The following is a 22,986-nucleotide window of genomic DNA, read 5'->3' on the forward strand; positions in this document are numbered from 1 at the left end:
CGCTGCGTCAAAAGAAATATATGTCATGTAGGTGAAATGATAAGTCCTGCAACCAGCTCCAGAATTACTTCCGGTTTTATTTCGATAATTGACTGCAACAGAAGGCCTTCAATAAAGTGTTTAAAACCACTGTGGGTTGACCAAAAGTACCTTTGGAATTTCCAACACAGTTAGATGTTGTCAATACAATATTATTGCAATTGTATTTACTGAAATTGCGCATTTAATGTGCACAACACAATGAATATATATATATTATTTATATATATATTTAAGTGAAGTAAAGAGCTATATGATGCTGATGATGTTTCTTTTCTTTTTTTTAATTGTTCAATTCATTTCTTGTTCTGACTTGTTTTGTTGTTATTTTAGGAGTTTGGTGATAGATGAAGGACAAAAGATTAGGAATTGAACCGATTTAAACCATAGCAACATATGAATACATTCTATGTTCTCCCATAGACTATGATTGTAACAGATCATATGGGCAAAAATTTTTAATGTTTCAAGCACGAAGTGAGTCAATAAAACAGTAAACAACTTTTTTTTTGTTTGAGGAAAACTTCCATTTTTTATGTCCTCTTTCACTATCAAATATATTACTTACTTTTTATAAACACCAGCTGGTATTTACACCCAGCTAATCTCAAAATTGGTGATGATTTTTCTAGATTAAGTTGCTTCTCATGGTTTTCCTTGATTAGCATTTAAAGATCATGCTGACATCAACAATGACATTAAAAGTTTTTAAAAAAAATTGATGTTACCCCTGAGGGATGGGCTGATGAAACTGAAGTTAACTCATGCAAAAACAGTGATGATCAGTCATTTTAAAATTAAACCATGACAGTTATAGGTATTCCATCTTCACTACACACTGATGGAAGGTCTATTATCAAAGAAAATACATAAACAAAAAAATCAATGTATCCTGAAACAAGCACACATCCCGCAGATTTTTTTAGCTGTAAACTCAAATGATGTTTCTAGTACACATCATTATGCAAAGGATGAAGGAGGACCAGAGGGGTCTCTGTCTAGGAGGGGTTCTCAAGTTTGGGCTTTTAACTTTTCACTTAAAATTATACCACATTTGCAAAACTAATCCCTCACAGAACCATGCACATGTTATTCAGATTATTAAGTCTACCTTGTACAGCATAGAGTATAGTTTGTCAACTATTCATATCTATAAATAACTTCTAATAGCCGCTGATAATTTGATGCCTCAGTAAATATAAAATATTATGCCTTTGCTAAGAAAGTGTCAACAATTGGAAACTCCGTTCCTGATCCAGAGTGCCAAAGTTAAGTCCTAACTGGACAACACGTATTTCCAAATAGTTCCTTTTTGGAGTGACCCTAGGGAGGGAAAAATGAGTTGAAGTATGGGGAGGGGGGTGGCTTGGAGGTTGAATGTTGGTCACATGTTACCTTAACATACAGCCGACCTGAAAATTAGATGACAATAATAATAATATCAATATCAATAAAATAATTATGTAAAATAATAAAATTAATCAAAATGACAACCTCAAGGTATTAGAGACAGTTCGCCGAAAGTGTCTTCATTTACCTCTCACACAATTCATTATAACAATGAGTTAGTTGATATCATGAAAACTTCCGCGATCGGAGTAGCTGCGGTTGAAAGATTCCTCATAGTCGTCATCCCTAGGATTTCTTCGACGCTGAAATGCGAGCAAGCCAGTCGTAACCGCCGAAATTAAGACCAAAATTAGCCCAGCAATTACTAAAATAAAGTACACCCGGTGTGGTTTTTTTAGTATGTGGCCAGAGTAATTTTTCTTCGACCTCAAGTCAATGACTAGGGCGATAAAGGTAAACACGAGAAGAGTTAAGAAAACATTGGTGAAGAATGAGCCGTAGCGGAGAATGAAGCGACAAAATGGAATCCTCTTTAACGAACACTCTCGGCTCCCAAGCAACCTTGCTATCAGGAAGGATGTCGTAAATAGAATCAGTAATCCATTCACGATCATCACCAGGAACAACACGAAAAAGGGGCAGTTTACATCGCTCGACGAACCAGTAGATTCGAAATTTGACCAACATGACTGACTGGCATTCGCTTTGCCTACTTCCGCCTCCAGGAAATTCACCGTTAAAAAGCAAATCTCTGCCGCCAAAGAAGACGTACAGGCCAGTGCAAATAACGCTCTTGGATTACAGTTTCCCATTACTTAAGCTTTGTGAGGAAAGATACTTCTGTAAGAGGACGTTCGTAATTTTAGTTTCTCTATGAAAAGCGCGTGACAGATCGAGACGATGACGATCGTGTTACAGTTGCCGCTGGTCACTTGTGAGCTTTCGATAATTTTGCTTTCCTTTTTCTTCTTCTGTTTTGAAGAGTGAGCTATTCTTTCGATTTTGTCCAACTTTTCAGCGGCGTCCAAGACATTGAAATAAATTTTGATAGAAGTGATAAGAGAACTTGAAATCCCATAAGGAATCATCCATAATTCGTTTCAGGGAGCGGACTGGTTGCACTAATTAATACAGTTAGATAACACAACGATTTAATCTGACCCTAAGACGTGTGCACTCATCCGGGATATATTAGTTCTCATTGTAGTGCGCAAGTCCCTAGAGGCTATTAAAAACACAGTGACATCGTTACACCGGTAACATCTTTAAGAAAGTAAAATGAAACGTTCTGAGGAACTAAGGTTCTAAGGAAAAGAAAAATGATTCTAACCCCTCTAAATGTGCCTTTAAAAGAATTGATGGTCACCTCCTCAACCTCCCCCCGTTTGAAAAAAAAAGGACGGGCATACATGTTCAACTTTAAATTCTTATTTACTAATTAATCTCAAAATCTGCATGTAAGAACAAAGAAATAAAATGCAAAAATGCAAGCTACTATAACTGAGTGAATGTTTGTTTGTATCACTATTCGAACCCTTTCATATCCTCAGCGATGTTCTCTACCACCATTCCTTCCTCCTTTTCCTCTGTTACCTCTTCTTTCTCTGCCCCTTCCTATATTCGGTCCCCTCTCCATCTTCTTCTTCCTCTGCTCCCTCTCCTTCCTCTGCCCATCTCTTTCTCTCCTTCTTCTTCTCCTTTTGCCCTCTCAGGGTCCTTTCTATCCTTCTGCTGATTCCTCTGGCTCCTCTGTTCCCCCTCCTTCCTCCCTTTCCTCTTATACCTCTGTCTTACCTCCTTTATTCCCTTCCTCTGCATTGTCTTTCCGTTTCTTTCTCCTTTCCTTCACTTCACTCTCCTCCCGTTGCTCTCCTGTCCTTCCTATGCTTCAACAGCCCCTTCTCCTTCCTCTGCACCTCTTCTTCTTCCGTTCCCTGTCCTTCATCGCCTTCCACTGCTCTCTCTTTTCATTCCTTTTTCTGCTCCCTATCCTTCCTCTTCCCTATCTGCTATTTCTCCTTCCCCTCTTCCTCTGCTCATTCTTTTTCCTTTGCTTCCTCATCGTCCTCTCCTTCGTCTCCTCCCTCTACTCCAAAACACGATTAATCACACAAACCTCTCGCATACGGGATGCAATTTACAAACCGCATGAAGGAACTTAAGCTTATCTGCTGCAATCCGTAGAAAAGAGCGAGGCTAAACAAAAATATCATGACTATTGTAAACACAACTATAAATTGACATAAGAAAAATTTCCGTGGAAACACGATTCGACTCCAAAAAACCAATGCACTCAAGCAACCGTAAGGTAAACCGGTCAACAGAGAAAAGCTGTTAACTTGTGGAAGGGTGCCAAGAAAAATAAGAGCAAAGAGCGAGCCAATTAAGAAAGTAAGCCTTCGCCCAGGATTCTTTATCGTTCGTCTGCGTATCACGTGTTCAACCAGAGCCAGGCCCGTGATACCGCCGACGGCTGGACCTGCTCCGGCCTGGGGCGAGTCATGCTTTGTAAATAGGGAGCCAATCTGAAAAAAGAGAGGACTAAAAATGATGAAAACTGCAAAGTGCGAACATTTTTTATAGTTGTTACAACAGATGCAACAGTATAATCTTAATCAAACTTTGGGCACTAAATCAGCCTTTTTTAACTACGAAATTTTCTTTAAAAATAATCTGGAGCTGAACTGGCTTTTACTCACTCCCAGTTACTCTTAATCTATAATCTAGCTGCTAAGAGAATCTAAAATTAACCTAAACAAATACTGAATAAGGCATAAGCCCTACCAATTGTCCGCCCACGCCAGCAGTATGATACACCATTGTTATGCGCAACCATCCCATAACGTTTTCCTGTCCCCAGCACAACCTTATTTGTATAAATGTGATCAGTAGGTAGTCTAGAATACCATGATGTAGATAAAGTGACGTCACGAATCGCCACCATTGATTGCCTCGACGTGGAGCGAATTGTGCGACGTAATTGTCAGCTGCAATATCACTGCCCAGAATGCAAAGCTGCCTTAGACAGTCGACCTGACAAATGATGAGTCAAGAAGTATATCGGTCATGAAATTCCACAAATGATTTACACCAAATTTTAGCACAACATGAGCTAATTTTCAACCATTAAGCCAATGATTTAAATGGTGAGCACTATTGCAAACACGTTTATGTAAGTTAGGTCTCTGCATATACAGAGCATCCATCTTCAAAAGACCCCTTTACTTTTACATGGAGTCCATACCACGCTTTTATTCCTGTTGCCGCCCAACCTTTCCTAACTATTTCTTGTTGATTCATTTTTGAGTGTGCACGACGCGATTGTTAGATTTATAGGTACAAATAACTGGATATTGCACAGGGTCGTGAATCGTGCGCATGTGATGACATCCTCTCCTAAGAGTCGATCTGTATGTAATCGGTAAGGTTGTTGTGCTTCAAGAGAGCCCTCTGTACCTGTGTGCAGTGGTCAAAGTGAAGATGAACTCGACCCTTCATAAACCAACAATGCTGCGGACTGGTCAGCGTACACTGCCCATCTTCTTTACAGCAAGGTCGCAAGATATGCTTGACGGCCGATTGTGGTGAAGACCGCTGGCTACAACGTACTTCCCTCCAAGTCGCTTTGTTGTTTGAGAGAATGCTACATTCTCCCTGTAGAAAAAGAATCACTGAACTGAGTTCATGTTTGTATTTTCGAGGTTACACGGCACAAAAAGAATTGGCTCGTTATTCATACGTAATGCAGGCCTTGCGATATGTCAATTCCACCAAAGATGCTTTTAGATTATGTCGGGAATAGAGGTTTGTTTTCTGAGACGTTCACATCAGCGTCAACCTCGATCTCATGTTCTGAGGGAAAGCAGACGGCATATGGAGCCGCCGGGGATATTAATTAGTTTTGTCGTGGAAACAACTTCGAAACGAAGAGACTCTCTCTATTAAGTATTTATTCAATACATTCTCAAAAAAAAGGAAAAAATTTGCAGGGTATAGCTAGGCATGCGGCGCACAATACGAACTGATCAAAAGCACTGGATTCCATTTTGAATCCGAACATTTTACCTTCGTTGTTGTCCCTGCTGCGTTCACTTCCTCTACCTCACAGCAGCCCAGTTTTTCTCCACCTTCCCCAACGTGCAGCTGCAAAGCGTGAACCATGTAGACGTTAAACGCGTAATCTTCCCTGATGCACGGCGGGTAGAGCGCCCCCAGGGATATCAACTGTGCTCCTGGGGGGCCAATCAAGGGGTTCGGTCGTTCACTGTGAGTAACAGTGACATTACCACGAAACGTGAAAGGCTCTGACAAAAGAAATGAAGTGTAGAATTCAGGTGCTAGTGCATTGAATCCTTCGGCAGAACTGCATGATTTAAATTCTATGAGTTAAGTTTTAAATCAGCTTATGTCCAGGATTGAACTCAATCACAATGTCGCCCAACGCCCCCAACCCCTCCCCTGAACAAACGGCTCCGTCATAGCTCTCATGGACAATCACAACTCCTTCGCCTGTTATTCAAACCAACTATGAGTTTCTGACTTCACTTTCACTGATGACTACCCCATTTTTAGGGGTTCACTAAATGACTTCCCCTCCGTAATACAGATATTGACTGTAACTTACCTATTCTGTAATAGGTCCTTGGTGACAAGCCTATTTCAGTGAAAGTTGTTGTGTAGCACAACCAGATCAACATAAACAATTGTGTCAAGGAAACTGCGAATGTGAAGTAAGGGCGAAACCGACTGACCGCTATTGGCTGCGGTCTTTCCACATTAGGTCGTGAAGTGGCCGTTGATTCATACTCTTCTGTTGTAGTTTCTAATTAAACCATATAATGAAAAAAGAAATAGACCTCATCATGATAAACAAAAAGTGCAGTTAACAAGGCACTGTTTTGTTGTTCTTTCCAACTCTTCGGGTAGAATTAGAACGTTAAGTGTCTCTAACCTATCAGCTTCTTCGAGTTCCCAGATATTTTCCAGACCCTCATTAATTCTTCTAAGAGGCCTTGAGTAACGCGAGCCCTCGAGAGATCCGCCTTATTGGTGCCAGACCTCTCAGTAAACGTCTCATCTCAAATCTTCTCTCGAGCGAATAAACGCACGGAAGCGCACAAAAGAACACAGAAACGCGCATCCAGCAGCATTAACATTGACAGCTTGCACACAGTCTTTATTGTCTGCGACCGTTTTTGATCAATGACACCAAAAGAACATAAGCTGAGCTCATTGTCTTAGATCCTAGTGCGCTAATCGGTGAAGAATTTGAAACAGGAAGCGCTTTGTTTCATGGCTAGGAATCTTTCTTTAGGCAACTTGCTCACTTCATCTATACTTGAGGTGCCATACGCCACAAAGATTTTAGATGTTCAGCGGCTTTCAGTTTTCGAAATATTTCCGTTATGGTGTAATATTTTTTTCAATGCAATCTACTCGTTTATCGTATTTTTCCGTATTTTTAGTTTGTTTGTTTTTTTTTTGACAGTAACTGATTTAAGATCAAATCTAAGAATTTCAATCTCACCAGAAGCCCTAAATTAAAAGGTATTACCAAATTCACAAACCTAGACGACAAGAAAGTGCTACTGCAGTATATATATCTCCTCTCGGAAATATTACCTTCTTCACCAGATTCAACTTCCACAGGTGTCGTCATTTTCGGACCGGAGACGTTTTAGACGAGAACAGATTTTTCGTCACCATTTTTTCTTTATGTTGACACCAAACACAAGCGTGAAATACGAGGTAACACTGCCACTGCTAAAAGCAGTTTTTCCTTCAGCGATAACAAATTATTTCATTACATCATAGAGATTACGTCACATTGTGACGTAACATTGGCATTTTAATAGGCTCGCGCAAAGCTAACCTCATTCCCAGACCCACGACCGTTTAGGCTCACGCCACGCTTCGTTTTCCTGAAATCTGACTCGCTAATAAAACAAACGCAGAATCTCATCGTGATTTTTCACTAAGTGACCTCTTGGTAAGTACGTGGTCTACTGGGTTAACTCTTGTAAACACTCACAGTATGCAGCTGTTATTCAAAAATGCGTAAGTATGTTTTAATCTGAAAATACTTTAGCTTTACAAGTGGGTGTGGCGTTTTTAAACTTTTCGACGTACGTAAACTTAAACATGCATGTTTCGCAACCATTCATATAACTTCAGTTTGCCTTATTAAGGACTATGTAAGAAAATTTTAACTTCTCACGTTTTGAATACAGTTTATAAAAATTCATACAGCAAACCGAAGAAACTTAAGTAAATAATATAAAAACAACTCCGTCTTCTCGTTTGACACTTACATGACCATATGGTCATGTAAGTGTCTTGATATGAACACTATTTCCAGTGCTGCCAATCACCAGCTGAGTTCCGTCATGTGACACGTCTAAGGCTTGAATGGGTTTACCCTCCCCTTCCACACTAGCAATTACCTGTTTAAGAAAAAACAATAAATAAATCACAAAATGACTTGATAAATAATTTGCAAGTGATGGCCCATTACACTAACCCTTCAACCCCTAAGAGTGATTCGCATGTAATTTCTCCTTACAATATCACCCCTGAAGCAAACATAAGGGTGTCGGAAATGAGACTAAAGAATCTGCTATGTTCCGAAACTTCACGTTTTATTTTATAAAATCAACTTAATCTCCCTCTCTCTCTCACCATTCTCTGTCTCACGCTCTGGTCTCTCTCATTTTAAATATATAATATGATCCTATTGTTCAATCATCTGTCACTTATCGCAAAAAGTCAACCGGAAATCAATTAACGCTGAATAATCTCTCACAAGGGCCATGAGAATAAAGGGAATGATCACCAACTAAAAAAACAGATTGTTAAAAAAATTCTCCATGTCAGCATCTTTAGAATGTACAGAGAACAGTATGGAGAATATGCATACTGATTATTAAGGGTGTGACCTCAATGTGTAATTCAGGGGTGATATTGTACGGAGATGTTCGTATCCTAAGGGTCAGAGGTTGAGGAAACTGTGTTAAGCACCTTGTTTTCACTTCTGTTGATGATTTTCAGATCATTGGTTCCACTTCCTCCTGCAGCGATAAGATCATAACTAGAACAAAACCGAGCCACGTACAGGAACTCCCCGTGCTCAAGCTGACACGGAAATGGAATTGATTCTATCAGTTCGCCGCTGCCATAGTCCCACACCTACGATATAGATAAGATTAAATTGTAACTTTTATCCACTATATTAATACCTAGTCGAGCAAACAGTGGATAAGAATTCAGCAAAATATCACCTTTCAAATTCCTAATGAGTCTCGAAAATAATCCGAGTATGTTATGGTTCTGTTTAACAACGCTTGGTCCAGAAAACTCATACCACCATCCTCTCAACCAATCAGATGACAAACTTAAACAACTGGTGACTTATTAACTCACATTTTCCCGCGCTTCGAGCCCTGCGCTTGTTTGTAGTTTGTGTTCCAATTGGTTCCCAGAGACATTTCTGGTAGGCTTTTATGACAATTTTGGTTTCGGTCAAACAACATACATTCGAAAAACAAGTTAATCAGTGTATTTTACTAAAATTCCAAATTCTCTTGACCAACAAAATCCGGTAATAAATAGCAGTTTGCAAGGACTGCCGAGGACGAGTCTCTTTAAAACCCCAAGATGGTGTGTTGAAAGAAGTTCTAACTACGTCACGTCCCGTCATTTTTATCGTATCGCAACAAAACTAAATTGTTATTTGAAAAAGAATAGCTCTTCTCAATCTTCGATACGGTTACCAGAGCCGGTACAATTTTTCATCAGATATGGAGCAATTTCCTCATGGTAATTTACATAGTGTTTCTTTGATCTTCCAAACAATTCATTGGCTTCCTAGCTTCCCTCTGTAAATTTTTTTACCTTAAATTCTTCTTGATTGTCCACTACTCTGTTATACTTTTAGGATTGCCTTCGTAACAAGCGCTCGAAATTTTAATTTGGAACAAGTTACTTAAACCGGCACGATAAGAGAAGTAACACGCGCGAAGAGAAGTCACACCCGCGAGAAAGAAATCACACGTGCGCGTAAGATGTCACACACACGCTCCAATCACATTGCGCCTATTTAAAACGCTGCCAACCTCGTCCCCAAGATCTCGCTTCATCCAATGTCGCGCAAACTACTTTTCATATTACCTGTAGTGCATTACGGGCCACCCAAGAGGCCGTCAAAATAGAGTCTTCCCACATGTCAATTCCATCACCACAGATGTACGGCCCGTGGATAGAGCGAACCACTTGATGTACTCGTACATCCCACACCTACCATAAGACAAAAATAAATTTCCTTTGTTCTGACTGGACTTTGTTTTGACTTTTAGGAAACTCAGGGACATGGGCCTCTCATGAAAACTGGAAGAGGATTCAGTTCGTGACTGACCTTCAAACATCTGTCCCAGCCTCCAGTCAGAAAGACGTTGTCATTAAAAGGGTGAAATTTCACAGCGAAAACTTTTCTTCCATGGCCTACTCCTGGGGCAAAAATGTCTTCCTCTCTGGAAATTCAATAACAAGTACAAAGTCATGAAGAAAATGACAGTTTAGTGCGTAATCTAAACATACAACCCAAGAGGGGGGGAAGGGGAGAACATTTAAAGGGAATTTCATGAGGGGATGTGCTGTCAAGTCAAGGCTGTTACATCAAGTTGCCATGAAAGTTTTATGGCAGCCATTAATACTTCTGGGGAAAAGGGTTTTGCTCAAGAACACAACACAAGCCCCATCCACACTTTACCACCCATACCTCTCAATCTGAAGTCCAACATCAGTCCCCCTGGTCCTTGACTTTCAGAGTCACTGAACACTTCATCCTTGCTGCCCCCTCCCTCTCCCTCTCCCCTCCCCCTCCCCCTTCTTCTCCCCCTCCCTCTCCCCTCCCACTCCCTGCCTTGTTTATGTGCACATCCACCAATGTTTACACTTATTCATTAAATTGGCAGATTCATCCAAAGCTGTAGTAGTTGTAGTCCCATCTAGCACTATGTGGGGTAGCTTAAATACTGTTAGTTTCCCTATGCCATAAAAAGTAAGGTACCCTCTGTCAGCCATACTTGTATGTAGCCCACTTAATGTATTGTATCATTATTTTAGTTCTTACTGATAAGTACCAGTAAGTAAAATGATCAAACATAAAAACCTCACTCTGTTACATCAAGATGACCTGTTCCTCCAAATGTACGCTTCAGTTTTAGTGTGCTTGAGTCATAAACTCGTACATCTTTGTCCTTCATTTGGAAGGGGGAAAAGGATGTTATGAAAAAAAAAAAAAAGACAACAGTTATTTCTACAACAGATAGACTGATGCAAATCACATCAACAGGTTATCAATGATTAACAAAATGCTGAGGAGAAATCACACCTAACGCTGCTTAGAAACGATTCTGTGCTCCTTATTTAGTTGCAATGAATCCACACCTTTACACTGAAGATCACCTTAACCCTTTAACTCCCAAGATCTGATTGTTAATTCTCCCATCTTACTTCTGCTCATTCCCTGGTAAATTGGTTACAAGAATTTGGTGATAGATCAAGATAACAACTTCTACTTGTCTAAGTTTGAGTTTTCTCATTACCTGTTTGCTCAATAATGTATGGATATTATGTATGTTGCATGTTAATCACTTCTGGGAGTTTGAGGGTTAAAGTCAAATCTCATTGAAATACTAAATGCTATCAAAAATGAAAACATGTTTGTTGCAGTGAAAGAGAAGACTGTAATCAGTGCAACCATTATGAATATTGCTGTGAAGTCCCAGTTAAGGTATTGGCATGGCCTTTAGAGTCATGGGAGAGCATGCATCTGAATAAATGGCTGGCTGAATGTTAAGCATGGTGAATCTATTGGGGAGAATCTTTTTGCAGACGACAGCTTAATTCTGTTTCTTGGAAACACAGGATCAATGACCTTTACCACCATCAATCTTTTTTTCTAATTGTACTCTGCACAGCACATCCACACATTCACCATGGTGTCACTGATTCTTTTATTTCTTTCCATTTTCTTCCAACACCCAATGTAAAACAAACCTTGACATTCCATGGGTGATAATAATGTTGCAGGTTTCATGACCTACCTTTCCAGCAGTTGCAAAGATCCTGCCATCATGTGAGAAATCCAGAGCACTTATTTCATTGTGAGGCTCCTCAATTTTCTTAAAGGATTTCCATGTTTCCAAGTCCCAACACATCATCGTTCCATCAGCACCTTATGTAAAAGTTGAAGTATTGCAATCTATTATAAACTGTTATAATAACTATTACATAATTTTTGTCAGTACAATTTGAATCATTTCAGGGCTTCAGCTATTTTATCTGTTGAGCAATTTTATATTTGAGGTTATATTTGCAACCATCTAGTAATAACAATCATCAGCTGAGTAAAATCTACAGCTCAGAAAATATGGTGGAATATCCACCTCACCTTGGTAGATTTCTTTGAAAAGATAATGTCTCCAACTAAATGCAAATATATAGTGGACAGTACATTCCATGAATCTGCCATTCACTTAATACTTCATCAGCTGGAGTTTATTATCAATTTACATGGATATGTATGGTAACTGAGCGCTACAAGCTCAAGGCTCTTTCAAAGTTGCCATTCTGTGGCCAAAAATCAGAAAACAGCTGCCAGAAATTTTTTGACTTTTAAACATGAAGAAAATTAGAGATAGTATACCAGAGTGCTCCAAGCTAAAAGCTTTTTCAAAGTGGCCAATCTGTGACCAAAAATTAGAAAACAGCTGCCAGAAATTTTTTGATACTTAAAATTAAAACAAAATTACTGATAGTGTACCAAATATTGTTTGAGGAAAAATGACATTATTACCTGCTGTGATCAACTCATCGTCTTTAAATGGAAAGAATTTGACAGATGTGGTAGGTAAACCATGCAAAGAGCCATGTTTTAGCAGTTTCCTTCTTCCTGTGTTACACTCATACACCTGTTACAATAAACATGATACATATGCAGGAACAGAAAATATTAAGATTTACCATCTACAGAGCCATGGATCATACCAAGCAAACTCCCTGATTTCTGTGTTTCTGTCAGAAGTAGAGCATTAAGGGTAGTTAGGGTAGCAATCACCAATTAGGGGCTAGCTCGCAAACCTCATGGTTTCAGTAATGATCAAAGCATGCTTTTAAAAATTGCCTCCTAATCATATGTAATTTTCAGACCATTTCGCTGTCCATAATATCCCTTTTGCAGGCAATAAAATATTTTTAATCTGTTGTTGTTGTCAATAGAGATTTCTTTAAACATAAATCAGCCTGATGGTCAAAATGCAAATTCTCCTCCTTGATCTCCATGTTTTTCTTATAATACCATAAAAAAATGTGAAAATTTGTTTAAGATAACAACAGTTTTGCTTTGGTGATTACTTCCTTGATTCTCATGACCTCACATCAAGAAATTATACTGATAAGGAGAGGAGAAATTTAAAGCTGAACTTTCTCAATACACCTGTGTCTTTACAAAAATATTTGCAAAAATTGACTTAATTGTTTCAGATTAATTTGATAGTCTTTCAGTCATGTCTTCCCCTTTCTCCCATCTTAATTTGCCCACCTATTCATACCTTGCTCCCTAGATCAGAAATCAAATTCTCTAAACTGAAGATTGTGGATAATTACAAATCTTTTATACCCATTTCAAAGGAAAAAAAATGCACATTTCTGACACAAGGTAATCTATTATTTGTTTACCTGAATTGCACCATTGCCACAACCAACAACTAAATTCTGCTGCTTGGGAGAAAACTTGACACTGTAAACTCCCATAACATCATCAAAATCTACTTGAACCAATGAGTTATCTCCATTGGTCACAGAATCACTGCAATACAAAATATCAACCCAGCAAAAAAAATCAGACCTTGTAAACTGCAACCAATAATAAACCATTTGCACCAAAGGGCCTGACCCTTTAACTCCCAGTTCAAATTCGTCATCCTCCTCACTATTGACCATACAATTCTTATAATGTTAGTTCAGAGAATTTAGTATTGGATCAATTAATTATCCCTAAATTGATAATTTTCTTTATTCTCATAACTTACCTGGTTGACATTGTATTGATAGTGTAAGGAGAAATTCTGTCACTCATGGGAGTTAAAGGGTTAAACATGTTTTAAAGCTGTTTTGTTTTATGATGTAAATTTGTTTTCCTAATAGAAACTGCTTGATGTTTATTGACTTAAGATTTAACACATTGAAGATACAAGTTGGTGACTACTTAATAGTAAAATGGAGAATTCAGGTTTTCAGTTCTCTGTTTTGGATTTTCATTCAGTTAACCCTTTAACTCCCAGAAGTGATTCACATAAAAATTCTCCCCACAATATCTATACATTATTCTGCAAACAGGTAATGATAATATTCAAACTTATTAGGTAGAAGCTGCTATCTTGATCTAGCACCAAGTTCTCATAACTAATTTACATGGAAATGTGTAGCAGCTAAAGGGGAGAATTAACAATCAGATCTTGGGAGTTAAAGCATTACACAGAAAGTTTTACTTTTAAATTAAACCTTGGTTATTGCACATTCCATACCATGAGAACCGTAAAGTTCCAAATTGATCATTAAAAATAAATCTTATGCTGCTGGCAATCATATTAGGGAGCCATTCAGTAAATGGTGCAACATCTCTCTGGGTTCAATGGGTGATGACCTCATTTCAAAGATTTACACTCTTGCCAGTCATTTTTTGAATTTAAATGTCATTTAGAATGGACACTGCGATAGGAAACTTTTTATAAAAACAAAGCTGAAATTTAGGAAAGATTCCTGTTTTTGTGATAACATGCAACTTCTTAGTCCCTCTTATTTTCAAATTTAATGGTGCTAATTTCCAGTTTGATGCTGCCAATTTCCCCTCAAAGGTCAACCAGCGTCTCAACTGCATGCATGCAGATTTTCCTGTTAACTGATATTTACGTAGTAAAACCATTCGTCAATCTACTTAAGATAAAAGTTATGCCGCAATTTTGCTTGAGATCTGTATATACCAAGCTTCAAACGATTCAAAGCGTCGTAAGTTGAGTACTCATTCCTTACTTTACCTGGAGATGCTCTTCGCGATATCTTTCCCAGCGTTCAAGGCTTCTTCTAACCTTCGTCGAGTACTGGAAGACATTACAACCTTTTTAAAGCTTTCAAACGCTAGGTAGAGTAAAAGTGATCCATAACCCTCTGTAATGCAGCCATAAACAGTTACTCTATTAAGTCTGCGAGTTACAGCCTAAAAAGTCAAACTTTCAACGAAACAAGTTTTCCCGGAGGAGGTGCTGAAGTTGTCGTTTCCAGGCTTCATCCATTTCTAAGTACATGAGATGGACTGGGCAAATCTAAACGGTCCACGCGCGAGGGAGACACTCCCTCTTCACCCCCACCCCCTCCCCCCCTTTTCTGGACAGGGAGGGACTTCAGCATCAAGATAAATAGAGAGTACTACATGGGCGCGCATAGATATGGAATTTCTCTTCGAGTGTTTAGCTCGATAGCTCACGAGTGAGCGCAGCGCACAAGTCTGTCGAGTTGAACACTTGAAGAGAAATTCCATGTCTACAAACAACCACGTATTATTTTGCTTATCATATAAACACAATAGCCCTTTACTGACAAGAAAAGCCGACTTCATTTAGAATGAAAATAAATGAAACGAAAATCCCCGAATAACAATCGTAGAGTGCGTTAGCACTAACTCTAAGGATGGAAAAATGCGTTGAATCACCATTACAAAAACAACACTGGTCGTAATTTTCAACTGAAAAAATCTCATTTATTGACTTTGTCCTTACCGACAGAAGAAGTCTTTAAGGTAAACGGCCAAAATCGGCCAGTGGCAAATCTTCCAGTTGACGATTTTCATTCTCACCGCGAGAAATGCCAACACCAAAGCTATTGAATACATAACTTTCTTTTTTTTTGTATATTGGTTTTTCCCCTTCTAGAAAAGTTTGAACCAATACGGATTTTTCAGTGTTTTAGCCGCCACAATCCGAGAACGTTCCGACAAACTACCTTATATTGAGAACCGGGAAGGCTTTGCCGATCATTTATCAAATTGTCCGAGTGGCTCTAAAGGCGAGTGACGTGTCAGCAGCTGATTGGCTATATCAACACACGTGAAAAAATACGAAATTTTTTCACGAGTGTTGTTACAGCTTTTCTCAGGGCCGGAAATCCCTGTATAACACCGCAGTTTATGTCATAAAAAAATTTTTTCGGAAATTATGACTAGGTATCAATGGAAAAGTAACTTTGATATTCATAGCATAGATTCTTGTTTTACAATAAGATGTTTTCAGTTTTTTGAGGGTGCGTTCCTTTGGGAGAATCCGAATCTGGATTTCTGATCTGTGGCGTTCCTTTCGAGCAAATCCATTTTCAGATCAGTGGTCTATCAAATCCACTCTGGACAAGAATTCATCTGATCACTGATCTTCATGACCTAAAGACGAATCATTGGATCATTGATCCAACGTGTTCCTTTGAGCGAAGGATCCGAAATTAATCATTTTGCCCAGCGGCGCTCAATCTCAAATTAGGTTCTTCATATATTGACCGGAAAGATTGTTGGCGATCGCTCCACAAATTCTGCGATAAACACGAAATAAAATCAATTTTGTAATGTTAAATCGAGCGGCCACTGATCGCAGGCATTCAGGGTTCCCAAATATCCGTATCGTAATCAATACTTGCTTCTGTAAGTCAGAAGCAGATCTCCCACCACTCCTTTGCCCATGAGGCAGACCTAGGCAAGTAGCTAACAGGCGTTCCATACAGCTGACTGTAGTTCTTGACATCCGAAAATGACTTAAAAAATCTGAAACAATGTAGATTAGATTAATACGTTCGAAGTACTTCTCAATGTGGACATGGCTCTGCCTCTCCCTTAAAAAAAAAAAAAAAAAAAAAAAAAAACAATAGTAATTCTTCATCTTGACAACTTCTCACTTCTTGTAGTATTGAATCATCCGAAAGTTCCTTTATTAACGAAACAACAGCTGTTCTATCCACGACGGCCATCTTGTTTCCGTTTTTATATTTAGCGCATAATTCCGCCTACGCGCTCTACAATTTCGCGCCTGCTGTCATGGTTACTGATCTGGTGATGACTTTGATGCAACGTGATCTGTGTGATCTTGGATCACAAATCCTAATCTGGAACCTCGTAAAGGAACGCACCCTTAAATTTCCCATAAAGACCAATCTAGGCCTACTGCTCAACCGCTGACTGAAAATCAATCGGGATAACTCTAGGGTCGTAAAAAACTCGGATCAGCAGAAGGAAGGAAAACTTTCACTTGCTTTACCTTTTCATTGGATTAAAATTTTTACATGTGATACCGATATTATAGTCTATTCAATAACATATACAACCATACTAGAGTATTAATGTCCACCCAGGAACATATCAACTGGAACTCTCACATCCCATATAAACCCTTGGAGACTTCCTTTGCCCGTATTTTTTCTTCATTTGAGAACCTAACCAGCGGTTGCGGTGTGCTGGCTAATCGTAGCAAATGAAATTATTGTGTAACCACGCTCTGTCACACGCGATTACGAGAAACGTTCATCGAGTGAAGACAGTCAAACTTCTGATTGTGATACTCTCGCGGACGTGGTGAGAACAGAGTATATCGGGGGAATTTTGAAAACTAAGACTGTTCTTAAAATAAAATGATATACAGGCAGCGTAGGTAGGTATGATGCGTGAGGAAGCTCCTAGTCCTAATGCTCAATCTTGTTCCCAGTGTCCTCTCTTCCATGTACAAATAAACAACCTTGGGGAACCTGTAAGTGAGGCGGCAGTTAACGGCAGATAACATTGGGAAACAGAAAAACTTGTAAGGTATGAGTACAATGTTAAATTTAGCTTATTTCCCACGATGGTAGTAGTGGTTGGGTATATACCTATATATTTTATATTCATCTGGGTTTCCTTTTCAAATTCGATGGAGTTACCGCTATCAATTAAAAGAACTTCAGTAGTTTGTTTTCATTTTAAATTTACATTGGAATGTCTCAACTGTTAAAATGTTTCCATTGCCATTAAGCATATCTTGAACCAAATGGATATCTCAATGAAACCAATGTTTCAGCAGTGATGCTCTCCGGTAAGCTGCAATTTAAGCAATTGTAGAAAAGGAAGGCAAAAATATAGGTTTTGACTTCATTCAAACCTGTGCTTCCCAAATTCTACCAACTGAAGAATTTTTCGTGAATGCACCATGGAAAGTTTGAATGGATGAATAGTTAGCAAATCCTTCTCCTTTTGAGATGGCTGTCCCTTTGTCAGCCAAAAGCATATGAGAGAGTTTCCTTACTAAAGAAATTTTACACTTAATAAGTTATTTGGGTAACAGAAAATTTGGAGTAAAATAGATTAATGTACTTTGATGAAAGCAAGGTTCAAAATAACAGCCGGCTGCCGGCGGCAGCCGCAACTTTTAGCGCACTTATCAGCGATTTTTCACCGAAGAACTAGAATTTCATAGCAAAATATTACGCTTACTGATCGTCCAACTGAAGTAAAAGTCGCTGTCATGCTATGATGAACTTTTCATGTTAGGCAATTAAGCAGCCAAGAAATGCGCTTAAAGCTTTTCGGAAAAGTAAACGAGTATAAAGTTTCGAAATTCGAAGCGTGCTACGGGGAGTATTTTTGTTTACAGTATTCAGCTTTCCACGTATTTGTTGGAGCGTGAAACATGCAAGTTTGTGTAAACACCGTCACATTATCGCATTTACGTTTCTGCACTTACATACTACCTTTAATCAAGATTTATTTTCTGCCAAATGCTGTTCAATGTCGTTTGCAAAGCCTTCTTACACGTTCAAATTAAAGTCGGTACTGTACAGTACGGATTTCCCATGGAGAAGCGCGACAGTTTGTCTCGACGAAATTGTATATTTCACGCTTGAAGAAACACCGAAAAATTGAGCCGTTTGCAACGTTTTCTTAGAAAAGGAATTGCTGCCACAAAACATGTTGATCAAAATAAAGATTCTGATGCTGAAATTATTTTAAGCAATTTAAGGTAATTATTCCTTTCAGTACTGTTAATAAATCATGTTGAGTGTTGAAGACATGTGCTGACTGCTCATTTATTATTGACAGTTAAGAAAACAATGAGCCTTGACAAAAGCCTACAAATTCACGCTAAAAGCTGAAGAATTATTTTCAACCCTGAAAGTTATGGCTTTACTTCGAGTGAAAGACCAATAACTTGAAGATTAAAAACAGGTAAAATTATACAGTTAGGAAACGTTTATACTCATTGAGAGGATTGGATGTAGGAGTGTTGATGAAAGAAGTTAATTTTTTTTATTTTTATGGCTAATACCTCATATAGGAGGCGAAGCCACACATGTCGTTGAAATGAGTCAGTTAGTTAGTAGTTTCCTGGTGTTACTGATTGTTTATTTCAGAGCACTAAAGAAGACGATAAACATCTTAAAATCATCTCAGTATGGTGCGTAAAAAATCTAAGCTTTTCCTTGCAGAAATATCTTAAAAGGTGTGATTGGGGCACATAGAGGAATTTACTTTCTATCAAGAGAAAGCATTTTAATGCTTGGATTAGGAAATTATGCCCAGTAGATTGGAAAGTAAAGGTTTTTTTTTAGTCCTTGCCGTGACACTACACATGATGATAAAATCTCTGAAAATAATTTTACACTGGTGTCTCAGGCACGTATTTGATGACAAGACTGTTCATGGCATAAATATCTGGAAAGGTGATCTCTTAGTCATACAAGCTCTGAAGCCTAATTTTATTTATTTGAAGAGGGAGCATTTTACCATTTCAATCAGCAATTTATACCCAAAAGAGCCGCCAAATTTGAGAAGGGAAGCAATGTCTTAACTAAGATACCTTGAGTTTAGCATGTGGAAAAGGGAATATTAATTTTAATCAACAGAATAAAAACAAAAGGAGCATAGTTTAATCATTATTTGGGCCTAGAGGATAGACTGATAGAGGAACAGTGAGCTTTTTGAGCTAGCAGATATAAATTATCGTAACTATTACTGTTGTTAACATTATTATGTTTAATATTGTTAATATTATTGTAATCAGTATATTCTTGAATCATCTTTCACTTGTGGAACAGGGTACTTGTAAATATGTGGGGTGCAGTTGGCTTTCTGCACCAGAGACAAATCTTGTGCAACACTACCTTCTAGTATCATTAGACAATCTTGAATTCTTTTTGATACTTTATACAAATTGTGCTATATCAGTAGCCGCATGAGGTGTTAAACTCCTTTTTTTGTGATTTTTATCATTGTCTTACCTTTTAACTGGATTCTCTATTGAAGTCTATTGGGAATCTCTTTTGTAGTGTCCACTGGAAATTTCTTTTGTCCAGTTTTTGTACTTTGGGTTGCTCCACTTGATAGTGACAGGTGGAGTGACTTTTCCGTTTAGACAAGTTCATTGAATAAATTTTTCACACAGTGACAACTATAGATGAAAGTTTAGCATCACAAGGACAACATGTAGATTGTGTGAACTGGTTGTGTGAGGCTATGTAAAGGGACTTGTTGGAAATGCACTTCTCTTTGTAGGTCCTTACTCATGTGAAGGTTTTTCTTTCAGGGCTTTTGCTAGAAATTCCACTGTCTGTGAATCCCTTTGTTAGTGACAATTGTTATAGTAGAACTTCCTTTCCTGGAAGAGTATTACTGTTTGAAACATATTTTACCCAACTCACCATCCAATTTCTTTGTTTATTCAAACTTAAGACATTGCTTCTGAAACCCTGTCAAATATGTGCATCTGGTTGAGTAAATCTCTTTTTTTTTTGTATGCTTCCATTTTAGAACACTTTGCATGGCAAAAAAAAAATGTCCACTTCTGGGAAAAAGCCATATCAGTGCAAAACTTGTAACCAGTATTTTGTAAAAAAAGGAAATCTACAAAGACATGAGAGATCTCACACTAGAGGAAAGCCATACCAGTGCAAAACCTGTGACAAGTGCTTTCATAGACAAAGAGATCTAGAGGTTCATGAGAGATCCCACACTGGAGAGAAGCCATACCAGTGTAAAAGCTGTGACAAGTGGTTTAGTTATAAAAGAAATCAACATAGACATGAAAGATCCCACACTGGAGAGAGGCCATACCAGTGCAAAACTTGTGACAAAGGGTTTGCGCAAAAGAGTGATCTAACAGTACATGAAAGATCCCACACAGGAGAGAAGCCATACCAGTGTAAAAGCTGTGATAAGGGGTTTAGTGATAAAAGAAATCTACATAGACATGAAAGATCCCACACTGGAGAGAAGCCATACCAGTGCAAAACTTGTGACAAAGGGTTTGCACAAAAGGGTCATCTAACATTACATGAAAGATCCCACACTGGAGAGAAGCCATACCAGTGTAAAAGCTGTGACAAGTGGTTTAGTGATAAAACAAATCTACATAGACATGAAAGATCCCACACTGGAGAGAAACCATACCAGTGTAAGACATGTGATAAGTGGTTTACACGAAAAGAAACTCTAAAAGCACATATGAGATCCCACACTGGAGAGAAGCCATACCAGTGCAAAACTTGTGACAAGTGCTTTGCACAAAAGGGTGATCTAACAGTACATGAAAGATTCCACACTGGAGAGAAGCCATACCAGTGTAAAACTTGTGACAAGTGGTTTGCACAAAAATGTCATCTAACAGTACACGAAAGATCCCACACTGGAGAGAAGCCATACCAGTGCAAAACTTGTGACAAAGGGTTTGCACAAAAGGGTCATCTAACATTACATGAAAGATCCCACACTGGAGAGAAGCCATACCAGTGTAACAGCTGTGACAAGTGGTTTAGTGATAAAAGAAATCTACATAGACATGAAAGATCCCACACTGGAGAGAGGCCATACCAGTGCAAAACTTGTGACAAAGGGTTTGCACAAAAAATTCATCTAACAGTACACGAAAGATCCCACACTGGAGAGAAGCCATACCAGTGCAAAACTTGTGACAAAGGGTTTGCACAAAAGGGTGATCTAACAGTACATGAAAGATCCCACACTGGAGAGAAGCCATACCAGTGCAAAGCTTGTGACAAAGGGTTTGCACAAAAAATTCATCTAACAGTACACGAAAGATCCCACACTGGAGAGAAGCCATACCAGTGCAAAACTTGTGACAAAGGGTTTGCACAAAAGGGTCATCTAACATTACATGAAAGATCCCACACTGGAGAGAAGCCATACCAGTGTAAAAGCTGTGACAAGTGGTTTAGTCATAAAAGAAATCTACATAGACATGAAAGATCCCACACTGGAGAGAAGCCATACCAGTGCAAAGCTTGTGACAAGTGGTTTACTCAGAAGGGAAAACTACAAAGACATGAAAAATTGCACTCTGGACAGCATGATGAAACATTTACTTGTTGGATTTGTCAGGAGGAACTGAGCAGTGAATCCCAGCTCATTAACCACTACGAAGAACACATGAAGTTCCCTTGATTTTATTGTTGATAAGTCTATCTGATGTAAGTTTAAGATTTAAAGAACGTTTGAGTTTTGCAGTAAAATGAATAATTTTGATTTCTCAGATTGACTATCTTATAAAGTGGGACGGGTGTAGTCTATAGATATTTCGTTACTGTTATATGGATTTATCGGTGCGAAAAGAATCATGGTACTGTAACATGGCGCTGGTGTAGATTAAAGAAACCTGTTGAGTTTATCTGCACCTATCAGGATATTAACAGGCCATTATTACAACAGGTACAGCTATTACACCTGCAGCAGGCCAAATGCTATATGCTATGCCACTTTACAATCTGCATCTAATGACAATGTCATTTATTTTTAAACAGAGGCTGACTGGTTTTCTTTGTCAGTAATGCTCTTCAGTAAGCTTACAAGCTAATGCTTTGTTTTCTTAGCAATGTCTTTGCTTCCTCTTTCCTTTAATTCTTCTTTAAGCTGAGGAACTGTCATTTTTGTAAAGTCAACTGAGCTCAAAGGCACAGCAGAGTGAGTTTGAGATGCAACAGTACTTTAACCACTTTGCAGATTAGATAGAGGTGTAGCAATTTCAGATGGTACAGTTTTTTCTTTTTCGGAATATGTCCTCTTCCCAGTACTCTAGTTTGTTTCTGATAGGATTTGGGCTCCCATTCCCTTTTTCTTAAGTGCCATTAGCATGACTCTTGATGAAGAACATCTCTAATAGAGTCCCACTTGTTGAATTTCCAGAAAACAGTGGACCCATCAATGTTCCTTTCAACTCCTTGCCCTGTAAATGTTGTTACTACTTGGTACATTTGGAAAAGCCATGGGATATATGGGAAAACATAATATGAAGGTATTGGGTAACTCTCTTTCACTCGTAACCTTCCCTTAATCCTTTGAGAGAAATGAAATCACTCACCTATTGTTTTGCTTTCAACCAAAACTCTGTGGGGCTGGTATTCGGTTGCCAATTACTGAGATTTTTTACAGGGCTGCAAAGTACACCTGTATTTTTATGATCTTTTCAGCAGTTTTAGGCCTCAAGAAATCATTCATTTTCTCTGGAAGGTGATACAGCATTATTT

General features: G+C 38.5%; 3 protein-coding genes and 1 long non-coding RNA gene across 4 annotated transcripts; 1 reads left to right on the forward strand and 3 right to left on the reverse strand.

The window, feature by feature from the left end:
* Positions 1–527: 527 nt before the first annotated feature.
* On the reverse strand, positions 528–2,449 carry LOC136282044 (uncharacterized). The gene is made up of 2 exons (XR_010718062.1): positions 1,577–2,449; positions 528–1,451 (listed from the first exon to the last, which is right to left on the reverse strand). It is a non-coding gene; the product is annotated as an uncharacterized lncRNA (long non-coding RNA).
* Positions 2,450–3,491: 1,042 nt separating this feature from the next.
* On the reverse strand, positions 3,492–7,048 carry LOC131788363 (inactive rhomboid protein 1-like). The gene is made up of 6 exons (XM_059105448.2): positions 7,012–7,048; positions 6,014–6,211; positions 5,455–5,693; positions 4,846–5,043; positions 4,174–4,422; positions 3,492–3,914 (listed from the first exon to the last, which is right to left on the reverse strand). Exons 1-6 carry the CDS (start codon positions 7,046–7,048, stop codon positions 3,492–3,494), a joined length of 1,344 nt encoding a protein of 447 aa, XP_058961431.2.
* A 206-nt stretch (positions 7,049–7,254) lies between these two features.
* LOC131788372 (uncharacterized) lies at positions 7,255–14,702 on the reverse strand. Its single transcript, XM_059105456.2, has 9 exons — positions 14,484–14,702; positions 13,126–13,255; positions 12,245–12,359; positions 11,493–11,623; positions 10,561–10,643; positions 9,800–9,914; positions 9,556–9,681; positions 8,407–8,574; positions 7,255–7,832 (listed from the first exon to the last, which is right to left on the reverse strand). The coding sequence occupies exons 1-9, from the start codon at positions 14,555–14,557 to the stop codon at positions 7,713–7,715; spliced, it is 1,062 nt and encodes a 353-aa protein (XP_058961439.1). The 5' UTR covers positions 14,558–14,702; the 3' UTR covers positions 7,255–7,712.
* Positions 14,703–20,281: 5,579 nt separating this feature from the next.
* LOC131788722 (zinc finger protein 420-like) lies at positions 20,282–21,932 on the forward strand. Its single transcript, XM_066174816.1, is given in 2 exon segments — positions 20,282–21,903; positions 21,905–21,932. Coding segments are annotated over 2 exon segments (1,650 nt in total).
* The last annotated feature ends 1,054 nt before the right edge of the window (positions 21,933–22,986 follow it).

The sequence above is a fragment of the Pocillopora verrucosa genome, chromosome 1 (genome assembly GCF_036669915.1).
Source record: "Pocillopora verrucosa isolate sample1 chromosome 1, ASM3666991v2, whole genome shotgun sequence".
Taxonomy (NCBI): Eukaryota; Metazoa; Cnidaria; class Anthozoa; order Scleractinia; family Pocilloporidae; genus Pocillopora; species Pocillopora verrucosa.

Bases quoted from the DNA above. Each gene is read 5' to 3' on its own strand.
- LOC131788363 (XM_059105448.2), bottom strand. From the start codon at position 7,048: ATGACGACACCTGTGGAAGTTGAATCTGGTGAAGAAG. The intron at 6,212-7,011 runs GTAATATTTCCG...TGGTTTAATTAG, and splicing joins AGTTGAATCTGGTGAAGAAG to AAACTACAACAGAAGAGTAT. The intron at 4,423-4,845 runs GTACAGAGGGCT...ATCATTTGTCAG, and splicing joins ACTTTGACCACTGCACACAG to GTCGACTGTCTAAGGCAGCT.
- LOC131788372 (XM_059105456.2), bottom strand. From the start codon at position 14,557: ATGTCTTCCAGTACTCGACGAAGGTTAGAAGAAGCCTTGAACGCTGGG. The intron at 13,256-14,483 runs GTAAAGTAAGGA...TTTGTATTGCAG, and splicing joins ATCGCGAAGAGCATCTCCAG to TGATTCTGTGACCAATGGAG. The intron at 11,624-12,244 runs GTAATAATGTCA...CTTTTACATAAG, and splicing joins CGATGAGTTGATCACAGCAG to GTGCTGATGGAACGATGATG.